Here is a 17579-nt window from a genome sequence, read left to right on the forward strand (position 1 = left end):
TTTCTAATTTAGCTGTAATTGTAAAGGAGGAGGGTTGGGGCAAGCATCTTTTTAAGATGACATTATCAGTAAGTAAACTGCTTAAAATGCAAAGGCAGCGGTGTGATAACAATATGAACAGTGTGGTACCAGGGTCACAAATAAACGTTTCGTACTTCAACTGTAAGAAATGAGTTTCTAGTTATGTTCTTAAATCATCTTTGAAAAACCAAATATGTTGAACTGTCAGGTTAGGTGGAAATTTTAATTCTAAAATCCAGAATGTTTTGACAGGTTAAAAGTTTGTGTTTCTTCAGAAAAAACAGCAGATTACTGTGCAAGTTTTACATTGATATGCCAATATATAAAGTTATGGAATATTCAGATTGATTACATCAATACAACTGTATGCCAGTTTTCACGTTGAGGTTATTGATGTGTCATGTATCGAATATTAGACCTTTTATCATTGCAACTTTTAATGATTGTTGTGCCATTGTTGTATTGTGACAGTGGTATAAATCAGTTTCTGGAGGTGTGCTAGTTCTTAATTTTGCCTTTTAAATTCCACGGCTTCCTGGTTGTGTTTACTTTTGCCTCTGTTTATAACTATATCTGTTTGAAAGTAATTGGATTTTATAGTGTAGATATGAAAACTATATAAATGAAGGTTTATTTAAAAATGATAATCCACATCATAGTTTTGTTTAGTAAACTGCATTGTTTGCCTACCCAGTATTGTACTTCTATTCTCTAATACCTTAAGGAACAGACATCATTTTTTGAAGACGTAGTCACTTTTCTATACATGCACTCCCCCAATTGGGGTTCACTTCTTATCAGAAATGTTTTCCTTTGATTTAATTACCTTGAAATAATCAGAAGAAATGCTTCTCCATAGTGAATGTTGTTCAAACAGTCGTTTTTCTGTTGAAGGAAACAAATGTCTGGTGTTTGATATCTGAATAGTTAGAAAATATTTTTGTTCAGGATATTTTCTGTCATCTTTCAAATAGTTCCCCACTAGTTCAGTTGTTTTAATATGTTCTATTCGGATATAAAAGGGATCAAATGATTGAAGATAATGTGGAATTTGCTGGGTGAAATACATACTGTGTTCCCCATCCTGAAAGGCCTTTTCCCTAATGAGCGCAGCTCAGGAAATAAAATTCTAAAGCATGTAACGTATCAGTAATAACACTGAAAAAGAACTGTCATCTTTCTGATTCTGTTGGAAATACGTTTTTGGAAATCCAGTTAGTACAGAATCTCTGGGAATCAGTATTCATCCTTTTCCTTGTGGGATATTGATTCTTTTGTGCCAAGTAAAAATGCTTTAAGTATTCAAATCTGTGGGGCTCCTCTTATCACTTTTTAAAAACCCAACTTGCATTTTTAAACTTTTGACACAAGAACAAAAGATGTACCATGCATCTTTAAAGTGTGATCCTTAGACATAATCAGAGTGAATCCAGAAAAGTGTTGTGGTTGGAGCACCAGAAGGTAAAGTTCCTTCCGGAGTTGGAGAGTGAACCAGTACTGCAGCAGCAACACCTTCACAATGGATGATTGTGGCTAAAGCTGTGAAATGTGTGTATAAAGTTGTATTTCCACTTGATCCCCACATGGCTCAGCCTGTATCCCACAAATACTAATCTTGTTATCAGAGAGAACAGTACTATATCTTTTCCCTTCTCTGCTAACAATAAATATTGCAGGCATGTCCATGCTGTAGGCATGTCCATATTGAAATAATCGTCTGAAAAAAAAGATAATGGCAAGTTAATTATTAGCTGTCTAATTTACTAATAGTGCCATTTAGATTGCATATCTAAGTCATTTTGATATGAGAAATGGTTACTTAATTGCAATGGCTGTTCTTTTCCTGGGTAAATAAGGAGTGTTTTTAGATAAAAATGTGCTTTTTCTATTTCAATTCTCCACATTTTATTTGAAGTTATAAATTATTTTATAAATAGTTGTTGTAGGTCTGATTACCTGATTATCATACTGACTTCATATAGAGGCACAGTATCCCCTGTGTAAGCATCCTTGAAATTGCTGCTGTTCAAAAATGTAAATACCACCAGCATTTTCTGTTAAGGCAACTTACACTGGAAGTCAGCAAAATTTGCATCTAAATACCTGTATTTCCTGAGCACACTCCTTTCAGTGGAAATAAGTTTCTGGGTTGAAGCAAGCCATTTAATAATTCTTGGTTTAATTTTAAAGCATAGAAATACTTGTGCCCCATAACTATTCTCAGAATTATTCCCAGCAGGGTTATTGATTAGATATAAACTGATCTTCTCTGGAATTGGTGGTTCAGCCCTTTCTTGTTGTCCTATCATGAATGAAGCAGAGTTCAGTAATGGTTTAAGTACAATTAAATCCCTCCCCCTTCTTTATGGAAACTCAGCTGTGGGCATTTCAGCATTAGCCTAAACAATGGTTTTGAATATGTTAAGCCCCTAACAATTAGGGAGAAGTTTGGGGCATTGAATAATGTGGAATGATGCAATTGAACCTGACAGCTTCAACAGTCAGCCTACTCATGGGACCCGAAAGTTGTTCACACTTGGTTTCATCTCTCATCACACGCTGAGTATTAAAACCTTACTGGTAGGGAGCTTAGGCAGAAATGGGGCCTCTTATCAGAAAAAAATTCATATCTTAAACTTGAGGTGAACAGGAGCTTATACTTGATATCTGAGATTTTAAGGATCTCTTAATACTCCTTAAAAAGCATAGTAAAATCTCTTTTCCTTCTGTCAGTTTCAGATTAATGATGCAGTGATTTTCTTGAAACATGACGTTCACTTCACCTAAGTTGCGTGCTACTTTTAAACATACATGGTCACAATTCAGTGGTCATAATAATCCAGACTACTGTGGCTGCAGACTCATGCGTTGAGGATTCTTGTAGCCTCAAAGAAGCCCTGTGCTTCTTCTCCACTGCTGCCTGTATACTGTCAAGAGGCATGACAGGCAGCTGGAGTATGAGTAACCTGCCCTGACTGGAGTGCCAGGGCGACATGGGAAGTATGCACATTGCACTGCCTGCGTAACCATGTGCAGGTGGGGGAGAGGGAGAACTGGGCTCCGAGTCTATGGGAATTCCTGGCATCTGAGTATTGTGTCCCGGGTATTAATAAACTTGTTTCTTGTAAAGAAATGTGAACTTTTGTTTAGAACCCTGTGGGTCATATAAACTGGTTGGTTTGCCTTGTTTCATCCAGTACAGGGATGAGGTGTACACAGATGTATTCAATTTGATGTGAACGTTAAAGGCTGATAACTTTATATTATGCACAATCTCCTTCTGTTACTGATGTATCAAATTTCCCATAAATAAAAGGCATTTTATTGTATGTATAAGCATCTTGAATATGTATGAATGAAACTCGGGTTTTTTAATACATCTTAAAAAAATTACCTGTAATTACGCATGGCTAAAAATATACTTAAATTGTGTGTTGATATTTCTGGTTACTCTGACTCAGCTGTAACAAGGTTCAGTTTTAGAACTGCTGTATTTTAGTGCTTGCTTAAATGCATGACCTTAATGTATATTGACAGGATGACTGCGCATTTTTAATAAATGCTTTCTTCAGCATGTTTCAGCTTGAATTGAAACATGATGCTTCTGTTTCACCTTTAAGTAATGCAGTAATCTAATACTTTGCTTACTTTTCCTGCCCAAATGAAGTTGTCACATACATAGTAATACTGCTTAATCTTAGTTTTAGCCGCAACTTTACTTGTTGCCCTCATAAAAAGCCAATTTCTTAATTTAGGCTATAGTTCCATCTTTGTGGGCAATGTTATATATAATTTCTTTCTGTTTAGAAATCACTTTGGACGTGTTTTGTAGTATATCCCAAGAAGCCTTTAAAATAGTTAAACTATTACATAGCAGCATCAAGAGTAAATAACTAGTTGTGAAAAGTCTCAGCATATTAAGTGTGATGTTAAATCATGCCAAGCCTGCAGAACAGACACGTTGTTTAATTTCTTTTAATGTCGTGTTCTGCCTCAGTAGATTTTTAATAGTGATATGTTATTTTATGCAGGAGAGTTTGCTCATTTAAAACAAGTATAATCAGATCTATCCAAGATGTCTTCCTCTTTCAACCAACAGAATGCATAATCTTCCATTGTTAAGGCTTAAACCAACCAGCTTTACTTTACCTGCAGTCCTGCACTCAATTAAGTATGTCTGTATCCTGTTAATTTCAGTGAAATGTAGTGAATGATAGGATCCTACTAGTGAAATAGTAGGACTAAATTAGATTTTTTTAAAAAGATCCAATTTTGAGAGTTTAAAGGATCTTTTTAATTCCAGAAAAAATGTCAAGCACAAGATGTTGCTGTATACTTGTTAACATTTAAAATTGTTATAAAGAGTACACTATTAAAGTTTCACCCATATAACTTAGGGCTCAGAGTTAATATAAATCTGTGGTTAGGTTTATTTGGCTTGCTTTTGTTCAGACTACTGACTTTTGTTCTTTAGAAGTATGTGGCTTGGGTAATAATTTGATGGATGCCAGCAATTTTTTTTTTGTTTTTTTGACAAAGCCATCATATGGCCTGATATAATTAAACACACCACTGCAAGTAAGTTTCAATGGGATCAGTGACTGATTACAAAAACAATACATCTAAGGCTGTATACGCAAAGGGGCTTTATACTTCTGTTTCCTGAACAGCTCTATGTGCTGCATGGCAGGCCACTTTTGAAAGGGGTGGTGTTCCAAAATCAGTTAGTGAAATGGCATGCAAGTTTGCTTTTCGAAGGGGGGGGAAAGGGGGGGAATCCCACTAGTTGAGTGCAGTTCCTTGAATTTGCCAAGAGTAGCTCTTTGGATGCTAGCCAGGGGGCCTGTTTTGTAAGTGGTATGTTCAGGATCAGTTTTTGAAGAAGATAATAGCAAAAATAATGTGTACAGGGAAGAGAACACAGAGGCCATCGATAATATTTTTTCAGCAGGCTTAGCGCTGTTCACATGCTTGGAGCAATAATGAACTAGATCCATCCCCCACCCAGATTTATTGTAATACATTATGCTAATATTCAAACACTATGTTGCACCTGCTTTTTATCCCATTTTATCCCCTTTGAGAATATTGAAGAAGATAGGGTTTTTGTTGTTGTTGTTCTTTTTTTTTTTTTTGCTTATTTGATATATTTTTATCCATCTCTTCTTTCAGGGAGCTCAAAGAGGCATACATGGTTCTCCCTCCTGCATTTTATCCTCATAACAACCCTGTGAGGTTGAAATAGAGCAACTGGCATAAGGTCAGCCAGTGAGCTTCATGGCAAAGTAGAAATTTGAGGCGGAGTGTCTCAGATCCTAAGCTAACACAGTAGCCACTAAACCACACTGCCTCTCCGTAACAATAAAATATTTAGCCATTACTAAAACCTGTAATTCCTTTTCTTCTGTGTAACTGATCCCCCCTGAAGAATATAGTTTATGTATGTAAACATGCACATTAACTAAAAATTCTTCCTGTAATCCATGGCTCATTTACCCAATTTATGCATATCCATGCTCATTGCTTGATGACTACAACACCAGGAGGCAACTTGTATGTGTAAATGAGCCATGACACATCACAGAGAGAACTTATTTCAAGTCACCTGTACGTTTTTCAGTAGATCCCTTTGCACATTCAGCTGCAAAATAATCAATGTTACCATCCGAAGCATGCTTGCCAGGAAGTAAGTGCCACTGAACACAATTTGTCCTGCTTCCAAATACATATGTCCAGTAAGATGTAAGTGTTGTGTCAAGTTGCAAGCATCCATATGTGAACTGGCCCTAAGTAATTCATAATCATATATCAGCTTCAGTTTATCTAATATGCTAAATGTTCCATGGATTCAGGACTTCCTATTCTCTTTAGTAAGTGATCAGGAAGCCCTGATCTCCAGAACTGGCCTGTTGGCATGTCACACATCACTCATACAAACATCCAAACCTCTGTCTATTGGATACAATTTGCCCTGTGTTAATGGAAAATGTACTATCATTTGGCATAACTGATGAATACGTACATTTGTAGAAGCTTACTGTGTTGGCTGAGGACCGATTTAATGATAAGGCATGATTCTCTAGAGATGCAGGTTATTATGTGATATTTGACTTATAACAGTCCGTATATTTCTTGTCTCTTGTATGCAGTTGCACATCTTTTCAATTAAAAAATAATGTGGGCACTATCCAGTCTACGACAAGTATTTGAAATCCAATTGGTTTCAGAAGGGAAAATCAGGGAGACTTAGCTGTTAAACTTTGGCTCAGTCGCACTTTAGGAGTGTAATTTCTTCTGGAAAGCATATTTGCATGTATTTCACATTTAAGCTAAAACTGTTTATATATTTTCAGATATTAATCTAATTTTAAGCCTGTGGGGCTTAAATTTGTTAATTTATTATTCTTAAAAGCAATTGTCTGCAAACTGTAGTAGCAAGTTGGTTCTTGTAGGTTATCCAGGCTGTGTGACCGTGGTCTTGGTATTTTCTTTCCTGACGTTTCGCCAGCAGCTGTGGCAGGCATCTTCAGAGGGGTAACACTGAAGGACAGTGTCTCTCAGTGTCAAGTGTGTAGGAATAATATTATGTATTTTCTTGGTGGGTTTAAACACCGTTTGTAGGTTACGTTTTTTCAAAAGTTTCTCCATCCTGTCAGTGACTCCTTTAATAAATGGCAAGAATACCTTTCCTATGGGAGACTGTTTTTCCTGAGTTTTCTGATTTTTGTTTGGTTTAATGGCCCTTCTGATTTTATTTCTGGAATAGCCGTTTGCTAGCAGTGCGTGATTTAGATGATTACTTTCTTCCTTGAGAAACTGTGGTTCACGGATCCGTCTTGCACGGTCCATTAATGTTTTGATTATTCCTCTTTTCTGTCGGGGCTGGTGGTTGGAGTTTTTGTGTAAGTAGCGATCTGTGTGAGTTGGTTTCCGGTAGACCTTGTGACCTAACTGAAAATTTGTTTTACGGATGACAAGGGTATCAAGAAATGGGAGTTTACCCTCAATTTCCTTTTCCATGGTAAACTGAATGTTTGGATTGATATCAGTTTACATTCAGTTTACCATGGAAAAGGAAATTGAGGGTAAACTCCCATTTCTTGATACCCTTGTCATCTGTAAAACAAACTTTCAGTTAGGTCACAAGGTCTACCGGAAACCAACTCACACAGATCGCTACTTACACAAAAACTCCAACCACCACCCCCGACAGAAAAGAGGAATAATCAAAACATTAATGGACCGTGCAAGACGGATCCGTGAACCACAGTTTTTCAAGGAAGAAAGTAATCATCTAAATCACGCACTGCTAGCAAACGGCTATTCCAGAAATGAAATCAGAAGGGCCATTAAACCAAACAAAAATCAGAAAACTCAGGAAAAACAGTCTCCCATAGGAAAGGTATTCTTGCCATTTATTAAAGGAGTCACTGACAGGATGGAGAAACTTTTGAAAAAACATAACCTACAAACGGTGTTTAAACCCACCAAGAAAATACAACAGATGCTACGATCAGCAAAAGGCAAAAGAGACCCCCTCACCTCTGCAGGAGTATATCGTATACTTTGCAGTTGTGGACAAGTTTTCATCGGGACCACAAAACGCAGCATACAAACAAGGATAAAAACATGAAAGATACTGCAGACTTGGCCAACCTGAGAAATCAGCAGTGGCTGAACATGGACTGACACAAACAGGACACAGGGTCTTATTCCAAGACACTGAAAGACTGGACAATTCTACCAACTATTTTGTCAGATTGCCCAGAGAAGCCATTGAAATTCATAAACATCAGCACAACTTTAACAGAAAAGAAGAGAGTTTAAGAATGAATAAGGCTTGGCTTCCTTTCCTGAAAACCTCCAGACTAACAATGACTACAGTCCACAATAGACATGCGGATTAGCTTTGGATTTCACACATTAATAGATCACTTCAGGATACAATGGTTCCATATTAACATACCACACCCTCATTAGCACATTATCTTGATACTTAGAGGACAATGATTAGCACATTACCTTTGATACTTTTTGCAGGACACTGATTCAGCTCAAACCCAACCCCTTTCTGACTATATATTACTCTTCCTACACACTTGACACTGAGAGATACTGTCCTTCAGTGTTACCCCTCTGAAGATGCCTGCCACAGCTGCTGGCGAAATGTCAGGAAAGAAAATACCAAGACCACGGTCACAAAGCCCGGATAACCTACAAGAACCAATGAACTCTGACCATGAAAGCCTTCGACAATATTTTGTAGTAGCAAGTGCTTCTGCAAGTCAGTGCAGTGTGCCAAGTATACAAATTAAGCATTTAAAGGAGATATATCTATCACAAGTAACATAGTCAGAGGAAGAAGGTATTTTTTTATTACAAAGGATTATGCAAGAGTTTTGCCAGCCTCCTTAGTTTTATCTCTTCAAGGGTTCATTTTCACTTGTTTGGCACAAGTCCCAGCAGAGACCTTCAGAATTGTGGTTAGCAACATGAATGAATGAATACAAGCTTTGGACGAGCTCTTCAGTAAGTAGAGCTGGCCAGCTGCCAAAAATGCATTTCCTTATAAGTGGGTCAGGGCAGAGCTGTGATTCGTTGAGCTCTATATTGTACAGAAAACATACTTGTATTGGCTGTTTGCTTTCTTTCATAAAATAAAAACAAAACCCCGTTTCCCTGGGCATCGAAATAGGAAGTAACCAAATGGTGTGCATGTTTTTACTAATGCCGGAGTACAGCAAAGCAAATATGGCTCTGTATGGTTAAACTGTAAAGCTGAAAGTTGGACCTTTTGACCTATACTGCCTTCTTGTGATGTAAAGAACCCAAGCATCTGTTGTCTACCTGCCCTTTATTTTGTAAATGGTTTGATAAGATTAAATAATTAGGATAGCCACATGGTTATCAGGCAGCTAAGTCCTGGTGTTGCCAGAGCTTTGAAGATGTGAACAACTCTACATGCCCAAAGTATTGTGTGAAAATGGTTTAAAATAGCAGTTCATGACTTTTCAGGCAAAACCTACACTAATATGTCATTGTACGAATTCCTAAATATGAACTATGTTGGGTATCAAAGCTAAAATTCATGCACATGTGCTCAGAAAGTGTCACAGATCAGTTGTCTGCTCCCCCAGCATAATTGAAAATTGTCCTTAATCACCATTTTTGAATTCAATGTAAAGCTATTTTAATTCTTGAAGACAATAATTCTGGATTTGTCTGTTTACAGGCAAACACCCTACCTGGATCTTCTCTCAGCCTGCCTCCATCCCACGTGTATGGCAATAGGCTTAATCCCAGCACCACAATGGCAGCCCTTCTAGCGCAGTCTGAAAACAGTCAAACAGGCAAGTTAGTTTTTCCAGGAATTTCTCTTTTTTTATCGGAACGGCTTAAGATTTCGAACTTTATGTGCTTGCCTTTTAATTAGTTGTGGGCTCAGTAGCTTGTTGTAGTTTGGCCAGTAATTCTGTTTTGCGGCAGAAATCATTGTGGTGTATCTTGCTGTCTGAAATGTAAATGTTTAAGCAGAGCCATGAGCAGGCAGGAATGCAACAATGTCTCCTGTGACTTTTGTGATTGATGCATTCAGTTCCTTTCCTTCTCTGCAGAGGGAGTAGCACAGCACTGGGGCTTGTTGTGAATAGCTTAAGCCTTTATTTGCATAATTCATAGAATTGCATGATATGCTGGTTTGAATGGCTGAGATCCTGTTGTACGATTTCCACAGTATTTGATAAATTCTGTGAATGTTTACCGGTCTTTTTTGCAGCAATGGTCTCTTATTGTTTTTTTGCCCCCTTTTCCTCCTCCTCCTCCTCCTCCTCCTCCTCCTCTTCTTTTTTGTGCAATTTTTAATGAGCTCCTGGATTTGCTTTGTTTCTTTCCATCCATAAGGATTTGTTGACATGTCGTAATAGTCATGCCTGTTTGGGGGAAGGGAATGAGTTTAGCAGTTTACCAAGAATGGATCAGTCATGTCTTGCCCTCTAAGAGGCCAGAGGTCACTTGCCGCAGAATAGAGGGAGGGCAACCTTGAAGGGGGCAGATAGGGTTATTTTATTGAGAGGCCATAGGGAAAAATAACCCTTTTGAGTCCTACCAAGCAAAGCGCTTCTGTGTATTTAATGAGGTTTTTTTTTAAAAAAAAATACTTTTCAGTGTTTAAGTTTTTCTTTCTCGCTTTAAAAAAAAAAACATTTGACAAATACGTGTGTTAACATTTCTTAGTAAAGCTCCTGGCAAAAATGTTACTGGCAGAGAAACCGAATACACAGCACATTTTATGAGTTGTCCTGGGATGTGAAGTGTTAAAAAAAAATACAAAGCCTGGGGATTTGCTGTGATAAGCATACAGATTAGCTGTCCACAGCTGTGATTCATTACTTTCGCTGCAGAAATTAAAAGTGGCTAAGGGGAGGGTACTAGAAATGCAAACCAGGCTTCTGTGCTGTAAAACTGAAAGCAATGAAAGGATTGAGCCTAATCCATGGCCTGCTACTCCCACAGAAATGTGTACGGACAACGCCTCGGCCATTGCATTTAGCAGTTTTAAACCCGTTTTAAACCCATAGCTGCCTTTAGTGCAGATAGTAACTCCCAGATACTGGATCGCCTGTTTTGAAATTATGTCCATATCTGCAGCATCTTAAAATCTTATCTCAGAAAGAGTCGTTTTTATCGGCTGTGAAATATTTACTCTGCAGATCAAGATCTTGGAGACAATAGCCGCAGCCTCGTTGGCAGGGGAGGTTCGCCTAGAGGAAGTCTTTCACCACGGTAAGCAATATTTACACTTCAGAGTTGAGGCAGAGGAAATGTTTTTTAAGGTGTGGAAACTTTTTATCTCTTATCAGACCTGCTTGCGTTTCAAGTTGAAAAGAATTATTTAGATAAATTATGTGTCCAGATAGTTAAAGGAAAAAAATGTTCTGGTAGCAACTTGGATAAATAGGATTATGTGCTTACACAATGAAAGAATGAATGCCTTTACCTCAGGCATGGAAATAGCTTCAGGGGACTCCACATCTTTTGGGTTTTTTTTAATGTGCTTTTGGCTCAATTATATGACTCCCATGGTTTGTACATAAAATTCTAAGCATTGGTAGTTATAAAATGCGTGCTGTATTTTTTTTTAGGATGTTGAATGTAAACATGTTTATATTTGAGTAGGAAAAGGACTGCTAAGAGGGTAGCGAAAAAAGTGACCTTCTAGAGGAAGTGCAGTGCACTGCCTTTCCCCACTCAAACATAAAAATATTTTCAACATCCTCCAAAAAACTCTGAGCGTTTTATGGCTTCTGATGCACAGGACTTAACATACAAAGTCAACTTGCTCCCATGACCAGAAGTGAATCATTACCAACTTTCTCCGTGTTTCTCTCTTTTCTACACGATCCTGATCAGCCATATTGTAAACGGAGTTGCATTACTGGGGTATCGAGTTCTTCAGTGACAGATTTCTTCTTAATTATTAGATGGCATTCTAAAGTGTTTCATCTACTGTACAATAGTACTACATGCTGTTGCTGCAATCATCTGTGTGATATTTAATAAGTCCATAATAAATTTAAAGGAAACATTGTTAGTGGAGACATGTCAATGTCCCATAACTAATCAGAAGTGCTGTGTCATGTACAAGAGTAAATGAACTGTAAAGTGAATGTTACTGATCTGTGGCCTGGTTTTCAAGCGAGAGCTCGCAGATCCCACAGAAGCAGCATAGGAATGCCTAATAAATAAAATAAAGACTGAACAAAAAACTCATTCACCTCTGCAAACGAGGCAAATGTGGAGTATTAAATGTTGCTGTACGGACAAATCCTTGAAAGTCTTATGATAAAGTACAGTGACTGACTCCAAATACTTTGAGAAGTTGAGTCTTGTATATCTTTATCTCTCTTTTTACAGCCTTTATCTCTGCTTGGGGCTATTTTAAGGTTGCAGTTTATTTTAAAAAAGCAAAGCATTTATTGTATTTGTTTATCTTTAATGTTGGTGAGTTCTAAGCCTTTAGAGCAACATTTGAGTTTGGTGAGCAGGTGAAATATTAAAATGAAGCAAAAGAATTTTTTAAAAAACAAGCGCCCTTATTTGTTTAGTCTTATGGTTCCACGCCACCTTTTCCAGAAATTTCTGGATCTGTTATCACTTTAATTATCAGTTACCGTATAGATTTATAGATAAAACAACGCAAGAACTGAACGTGCAATCATGTGCTCAAACCTCGTTGATTTAACTGGGATTTAGATGTGCCAAAAAGCTTCCCCCCCTTCATTGTACAGTGTTCGTTATGGACCGATGTTACATTAGATTGCACATAAACATAACATTTTGGGCAGTGTTGACATAAGACTGCCAATAAAACACATAACCCAGTCTCCTGTCCGCCTCTCTCTGTACATATGAAGCAAACAACTTTAGAAATGTATTCACGCAAGTTCAGTTTGCATTTTAATCTTGTATCTTAAACATCTTCATGTAAAACCTTTCATTCTTGTAATTAGTATATTTGGTAGTGTTCTAAAAACATGCTTCATAAAATGTACATAAAAGAAAGTAAAAAATACACCATTCTATGACAGTTTGTGTAGAACAATACAAAGAAGCATGCTCCACTGTTTTTAATATGTGTGTGTGTGTGTGTGTGTGTGTGTGTGTGTGTGTATCTGCCACATTACACCCAGCCAGTGACTTTAGCAATCCTAGTACCCTGACTCTTGCCATGGCTCAGTGCTGTGCATCAGAGATTTCCTCCCCCACCCCTCCAGAAATAAGTGAACGTAGACACATCCACCCTTGTTTTCATGTCCTGGCTTTCAGAGATTGAGGCGCTTAGTGCTGTCTACTAAAAAGTGCTGATAATAACCTTTATGCACTTCCACGGGACATAGGAGGGTAAGTGCACTGGTCATATTGATTCAAAAACACTGGTGGCCCTGTCTGTTAAATTTGCTTAATCCTGTGTTTTGTTAAATGTGGTATTTTTTCACTTGTGTATGTTTGCTGAGTATTGTACAAAGGAACAAATGTATTTGGAGTTCTGTGGTTTCTGCATTGTAGCAAAGAGTACAGCAGATTCATGTTCACTTCCTACACTATATGACAGTGATGGCGAACCTTTTAGAGACAGAGTGCCCAAACTGCAACTCAAAACCCACTTATTTATCACCGAGTGCCAATGCGCACGGCACAGCCCTAGGCCAGTGGTTGGCAAACTCATTAGTCAACAGAGCCAAATATCAACAGTACAATGATTGAGATTTCTTTTGAGAGGCAAATTTATTAAACTTAAACTATAGGTAGGTACACTGAATAAAACTTGATATCATAGTTAATAATGATCTTATTTATTGATAAAAATTAAATTGTAAGTCCCTGCCATTTCCCCCTCCCCGTCCGGAGTCCTCGCCTGGAGGCCTGGTCTACAGCCATAAAAGCCTATTGGTAGACCTGGCCTCCGGCTGAGTCCCATTGGGAGGTCAGGTCTACCCACTGGCTTTCTTGGCAGTAGCCCTGGCCTCTGGAGGCCCATAGAAGCCAATTGGTAGACCTGGCCTCTGAAGGGGGACTTTTTCCCCCTCCTCAGAGTCCAGGTCTACCGCCAAGAAAGCCAGTGGGTAGACATGGCCTCTGAGGAGGGAAAAAAGTAAGTAAGGTATCCATAAAATTAAATCATGACAATGACTGACAAAAACTGTACATTTTCCCCATCTGCATTCTCAAAACTCTGCAGGGAGCCTTATTGTTGAGTTGTGCATCTGAGTGGCAAATCCAAGGCAAAACCTCCCATTCATAAATGGCCAATAACCCCCATGCAGAGTTTTGAGAATCTGGATGGGGAAAATGTGCATCTGAGTGGCAAATCCAATGCAAAACCTCCCATTCACAAATGGCCAATAACCCCCATGCAGAGTTTTGAGAATCTGGATGGGGAAAATGTGCATCTGAGTGGCAAATCCAAAACCACCTCCTCCTCGCTGCCACCTGGGCTCCTTCCTACCTTCCCTCAAGACCCGACCCAGGACTGCCCCGGGCGGACACTGACGGGCCCCGTGCCCCACTTACCTCCAAGCCCGGGGAACAGGCGGCGCAGCACGGTGGGAGCGCGGCGTGGACGGAGCCAAGCCGCGGTGCCGGGCTGAGCAGGGAGGACCGAGTGACGGGCCCCCCGACAGCCATCCCCAACGTGAGGGCGGGCTGGAAAGGCATTCTCCCGGCCAGCATGCCGGGGCTGAGAGGCGAGGCCAGGAGCGACAGAGGCAGGCAATGGCAAATGCAGAGGCAGGCAATGGCAAAGAACCTCCGAACGTCTCTTGCCATGAAAACCCTACAAGGTCGCCATAAGTTAGCTGTGACTTGACGGTCTGTGCATGCACACACACAAGAGTTATCTATATGAGAGAATCGTGCGATTCTTTGTATTTTCTCTCATCTAATAATTCCCCTATAAAAAGTTAAAGGTCCCCTGTGCAAGCACCGGGTCATTCCTGACCCATGGGGTGACGTCACATCCCGACGTTTCCAAGGCAGACTTTGTTTGCGGGGTGGTTTGCCAGTGCCTTCCCCAGTCATCTTCCCTTTACCCCCAGCAAGCTGGGTACTCATTTCACCGACCTCGGAAGGCTGGAAGGCTGAGTCAACCTTGAGACGGCTACCTGAAACCAGCTTCCGTTGGGATCGAACTCAGGTCGTGAGCAGAGCTTTTGACTGCAGTACTGCAGCTTAACACTCTGCGTCACGGGGCTCCTAATAATTCCCCTACCCATCTGCAAATAATAATTCCTACCATGTTGTTTGTTGTGATTGCTGAAGCTTCCTCAGATAGTGTTTGTTGTTCGTTATCTCTAAAATCTGTTTCCTGAGTTGTACAGGTTGCGTATCCCTTAACCAGACATCCAAAACCCAGAATGACCTGAAAGCTGGATGTTTTGAGTCTACATGCAGGCATTACTCACAGGCCCTCAGCACTACCATTTATGGTACACAAAATAATTAACAATATTGTTTAAAATTACATTCAGGCTATGTGTATAAAGTGTATATAAAACACATATAAAACATAAATGAATTTCGTGTTTAGACTTCCCATCCTCAAGATAGCTCATTATGTATATGCAAACATTCCAAAATACGGAAAGATCCAAAATAGGAATACTTCTGGTCCCAAGCAGTCCGGACAAGGGATATTCAACCTGTAACTGCTTACAAAGAAATTGTTGCTTGGCTTGTTTTTCCCCTAATGTGTCCTCTTATGAAAATTGAATTTCCATCTGCCCTTTTATGTCCCTATCAGCTAGTTATTATCTCTTTGGGAGCTCTCTGCCAACATCTAACAAATATACAATACTTCTATGTTCTTATGTTGTTTATTTACATTATTTATAGTCTGTCTTTCTCATTGAGACTCAAGGCGGATTACACAGTGTAGGTCAATGCAGTCAACAGGATGGAACTTCCAGCAAGCAACGTAATAGGATTAGGATGCAGAAATTAAAAACGAGTTAAAAAAAACCCCTGGAACAAAGCTGAAACACAGCATAAGTATTAACATGGGCATATTAAACGATTCAGAAATTACCTAGTAGGATAAATGCATACAGCAATAGATAGTGAGCACTATATGCAGTAGCGTAGTCCACAGTCTCTTTCCCTTTATTAAAGCATTATCCCTGAATCAATTTGGTTGTAATAAAGCTCTAATAATAATAAAATAGTACCTTTGTAAAAATGCCCTCCTGAATAGTTCATAGTTTGTGGAAAGCCAGGCGAGTGGGAGCCCTCCTGACCTCACCAAGGCAAGCCATTCCATAAAGTTGGGGCCACAACAAAGAAGGCACATGTACAGGTTGATCTCAGCCATTTTTCGGGTGGCATCTGCAGAAGGTCCTGGTCAGATGAAAGAAGCTGTCATGATGGGAGCCCTGTGCTACTGATGGAGGTGGAATCCAGAACATCTGTTAGGCAGCAGATATACCTTGCAATCTGTGAATTGTCTGTCTGCTACGACTTTAAGAGCTGAATCAAATGCTAACTATGTTTCACTCTACACATTGCGCACATTAAAGTGCTTACATTTTTCTGAGCATCAGGTATGATAAGCAAAGCGGATGCTGACATAAAACCTTCCGGTATCACTAGAGATTTCCCCACATTATGAAAAGTGAGCATTCTGTTGTTTTAAAAAAACAAGGTTAGACTTTTTGTTGTCTTTAAATCTACTTTGCAAAATAAAGCAGGATATAACATCACACATCGGACCATGAAAAAAGACATTCTAGATTTTACTTGCTATCATGTAGAAATATGTTGCCTAACTCTCTTTAAGTTATTTAGGCTGCAATCCTAAGAACACTTTCCTGGGAGTCAGTCCCATTAAATAAAATGAGACTTACTCCTGAGGAGATCTGCTTAGATTGCTTCTTTAATTTCTCTGTGCTTAGTCTCCCTGAGATAAAACTGTTTCCTTGTCAGAAGGAAACTTGATGATAGTCATTAACTGTTATGAGGCATGTGCTCACTATTCAGGGCCTATTTAAAAAACTATGGAGATGCTGTTGCTTGTTTGTTGATGGATTTTCATGTCAGGTGATGGGGCAGGGATCCATAGCCTATTCATATCAGCAGGGAACCTGATCCTGCTACAAATGCTAATGCATTTTAATATAGAGTTTAACCAAATAAATTAAATACCGTTTAAATTGACTGAATAGTGTGTCTAGGCTTTGCATATACCTTTGTTTTGCTGTAAATAGAATTGTCTGTTCTCTATTCTAGTTCTTAAATCTTGAGAGTATTGAACATCAAAAAGCTATCACAGCATGCTTGTAACGGAATGGAGAAATTTGAAATCACAAGTGTTTTAGGTGTGTGTGTAACATGCCATCAAGTTGCAGCCGACTTATGGCGACCCCTTTTTGGGGTTTTCATGGCAAGAGACTAACAGAGGTGGTTTGCCAGTACCTTCCTCTGCACAGCAACCCTGGTATTCCTCGGTGGTCTCCCATCCAAATACTAACCAGGGCTGACCCTGCTTAGCTTCTGAGATCTGACGAGATCAGGCTAGCCTGGGCCATCCAGGTCAGGGTTAGAGTATAGAGTATGTATATACGTGTGTCCAGTGTAAAAGCTGCTAAAATTAATTTAAAAAATTATTTAAAAAGATTTTTATGATGTCTGCATATGAATGAAGGAGTGAGGTTTTGATAGGATGTTGTACTGATAACCATTTTCTGTTAGCACCAAAATGTTGTGCTCAAAGGCTCAGTAAGGTCACAGCCTTCTGTTCAAGTAACTGTAGTGTGTCTTCTTTCTGTTTAGTTTGTTTTTTTAAAGAAAATAAAGTTTCCACATTGTTAAAGTATCTGTCACATTACGTGCTGATTTCCTGTGTTGTGACCTAAATTAGCTATACTGTCTACATGTGTCTTTAATACTCTCTTCTGCAAGCTGTATTGATTGCTTGTTGTACTTCAGACGTTTTTTTTGTGTAGTATTTTAATCACTGATTGTACATGGAGCCTATACTATCTTTACTGAAATCTTTACTGAGGTTG

General features: G+C 39.0%; 1 protein-coding gene across 1 annotated transcript in view; it reads left to right on the plus strand.

Moving 5' to 3' along the window:
• MLLT10 (MLLT10 histone lysine methyltransferase DOT1L cofactor) overlaps nucleotides 1-17579 on the plus strand; it is a 131048-nt gene that overhangs the window by 104047 nt on the left and 9422 nt on the right. Inside the window, exons 13-14 of the mRNA XM_056857577.1 lie at nucleotides 9254-9371; nucleotides 10731-10803. Coding sequence (XP_056713555.1) covers nucleotides 9254-9371; nucleotides 10731-10803 — 191 coding nt within the window. The remainder of the gene's footprint in view (nucleotides 1-9253; nucleotides 9372-10730; nucleotides 10804-17579) is intronic.

Source organism: Euleptes europaea, chromosome 11 (genome assembly GCF_029931775.1).
Source record: "Euleptes europaea isolate rEulEur1 chromosome 11, rEulEur1.hap1, whole genome shotgun sequence".
NCBI lineage: Eukaryota > Metazoa > Chordata > Lepidosauria > Squamata > Sphaerodactylidae > Euleptes > Euleptes europaea.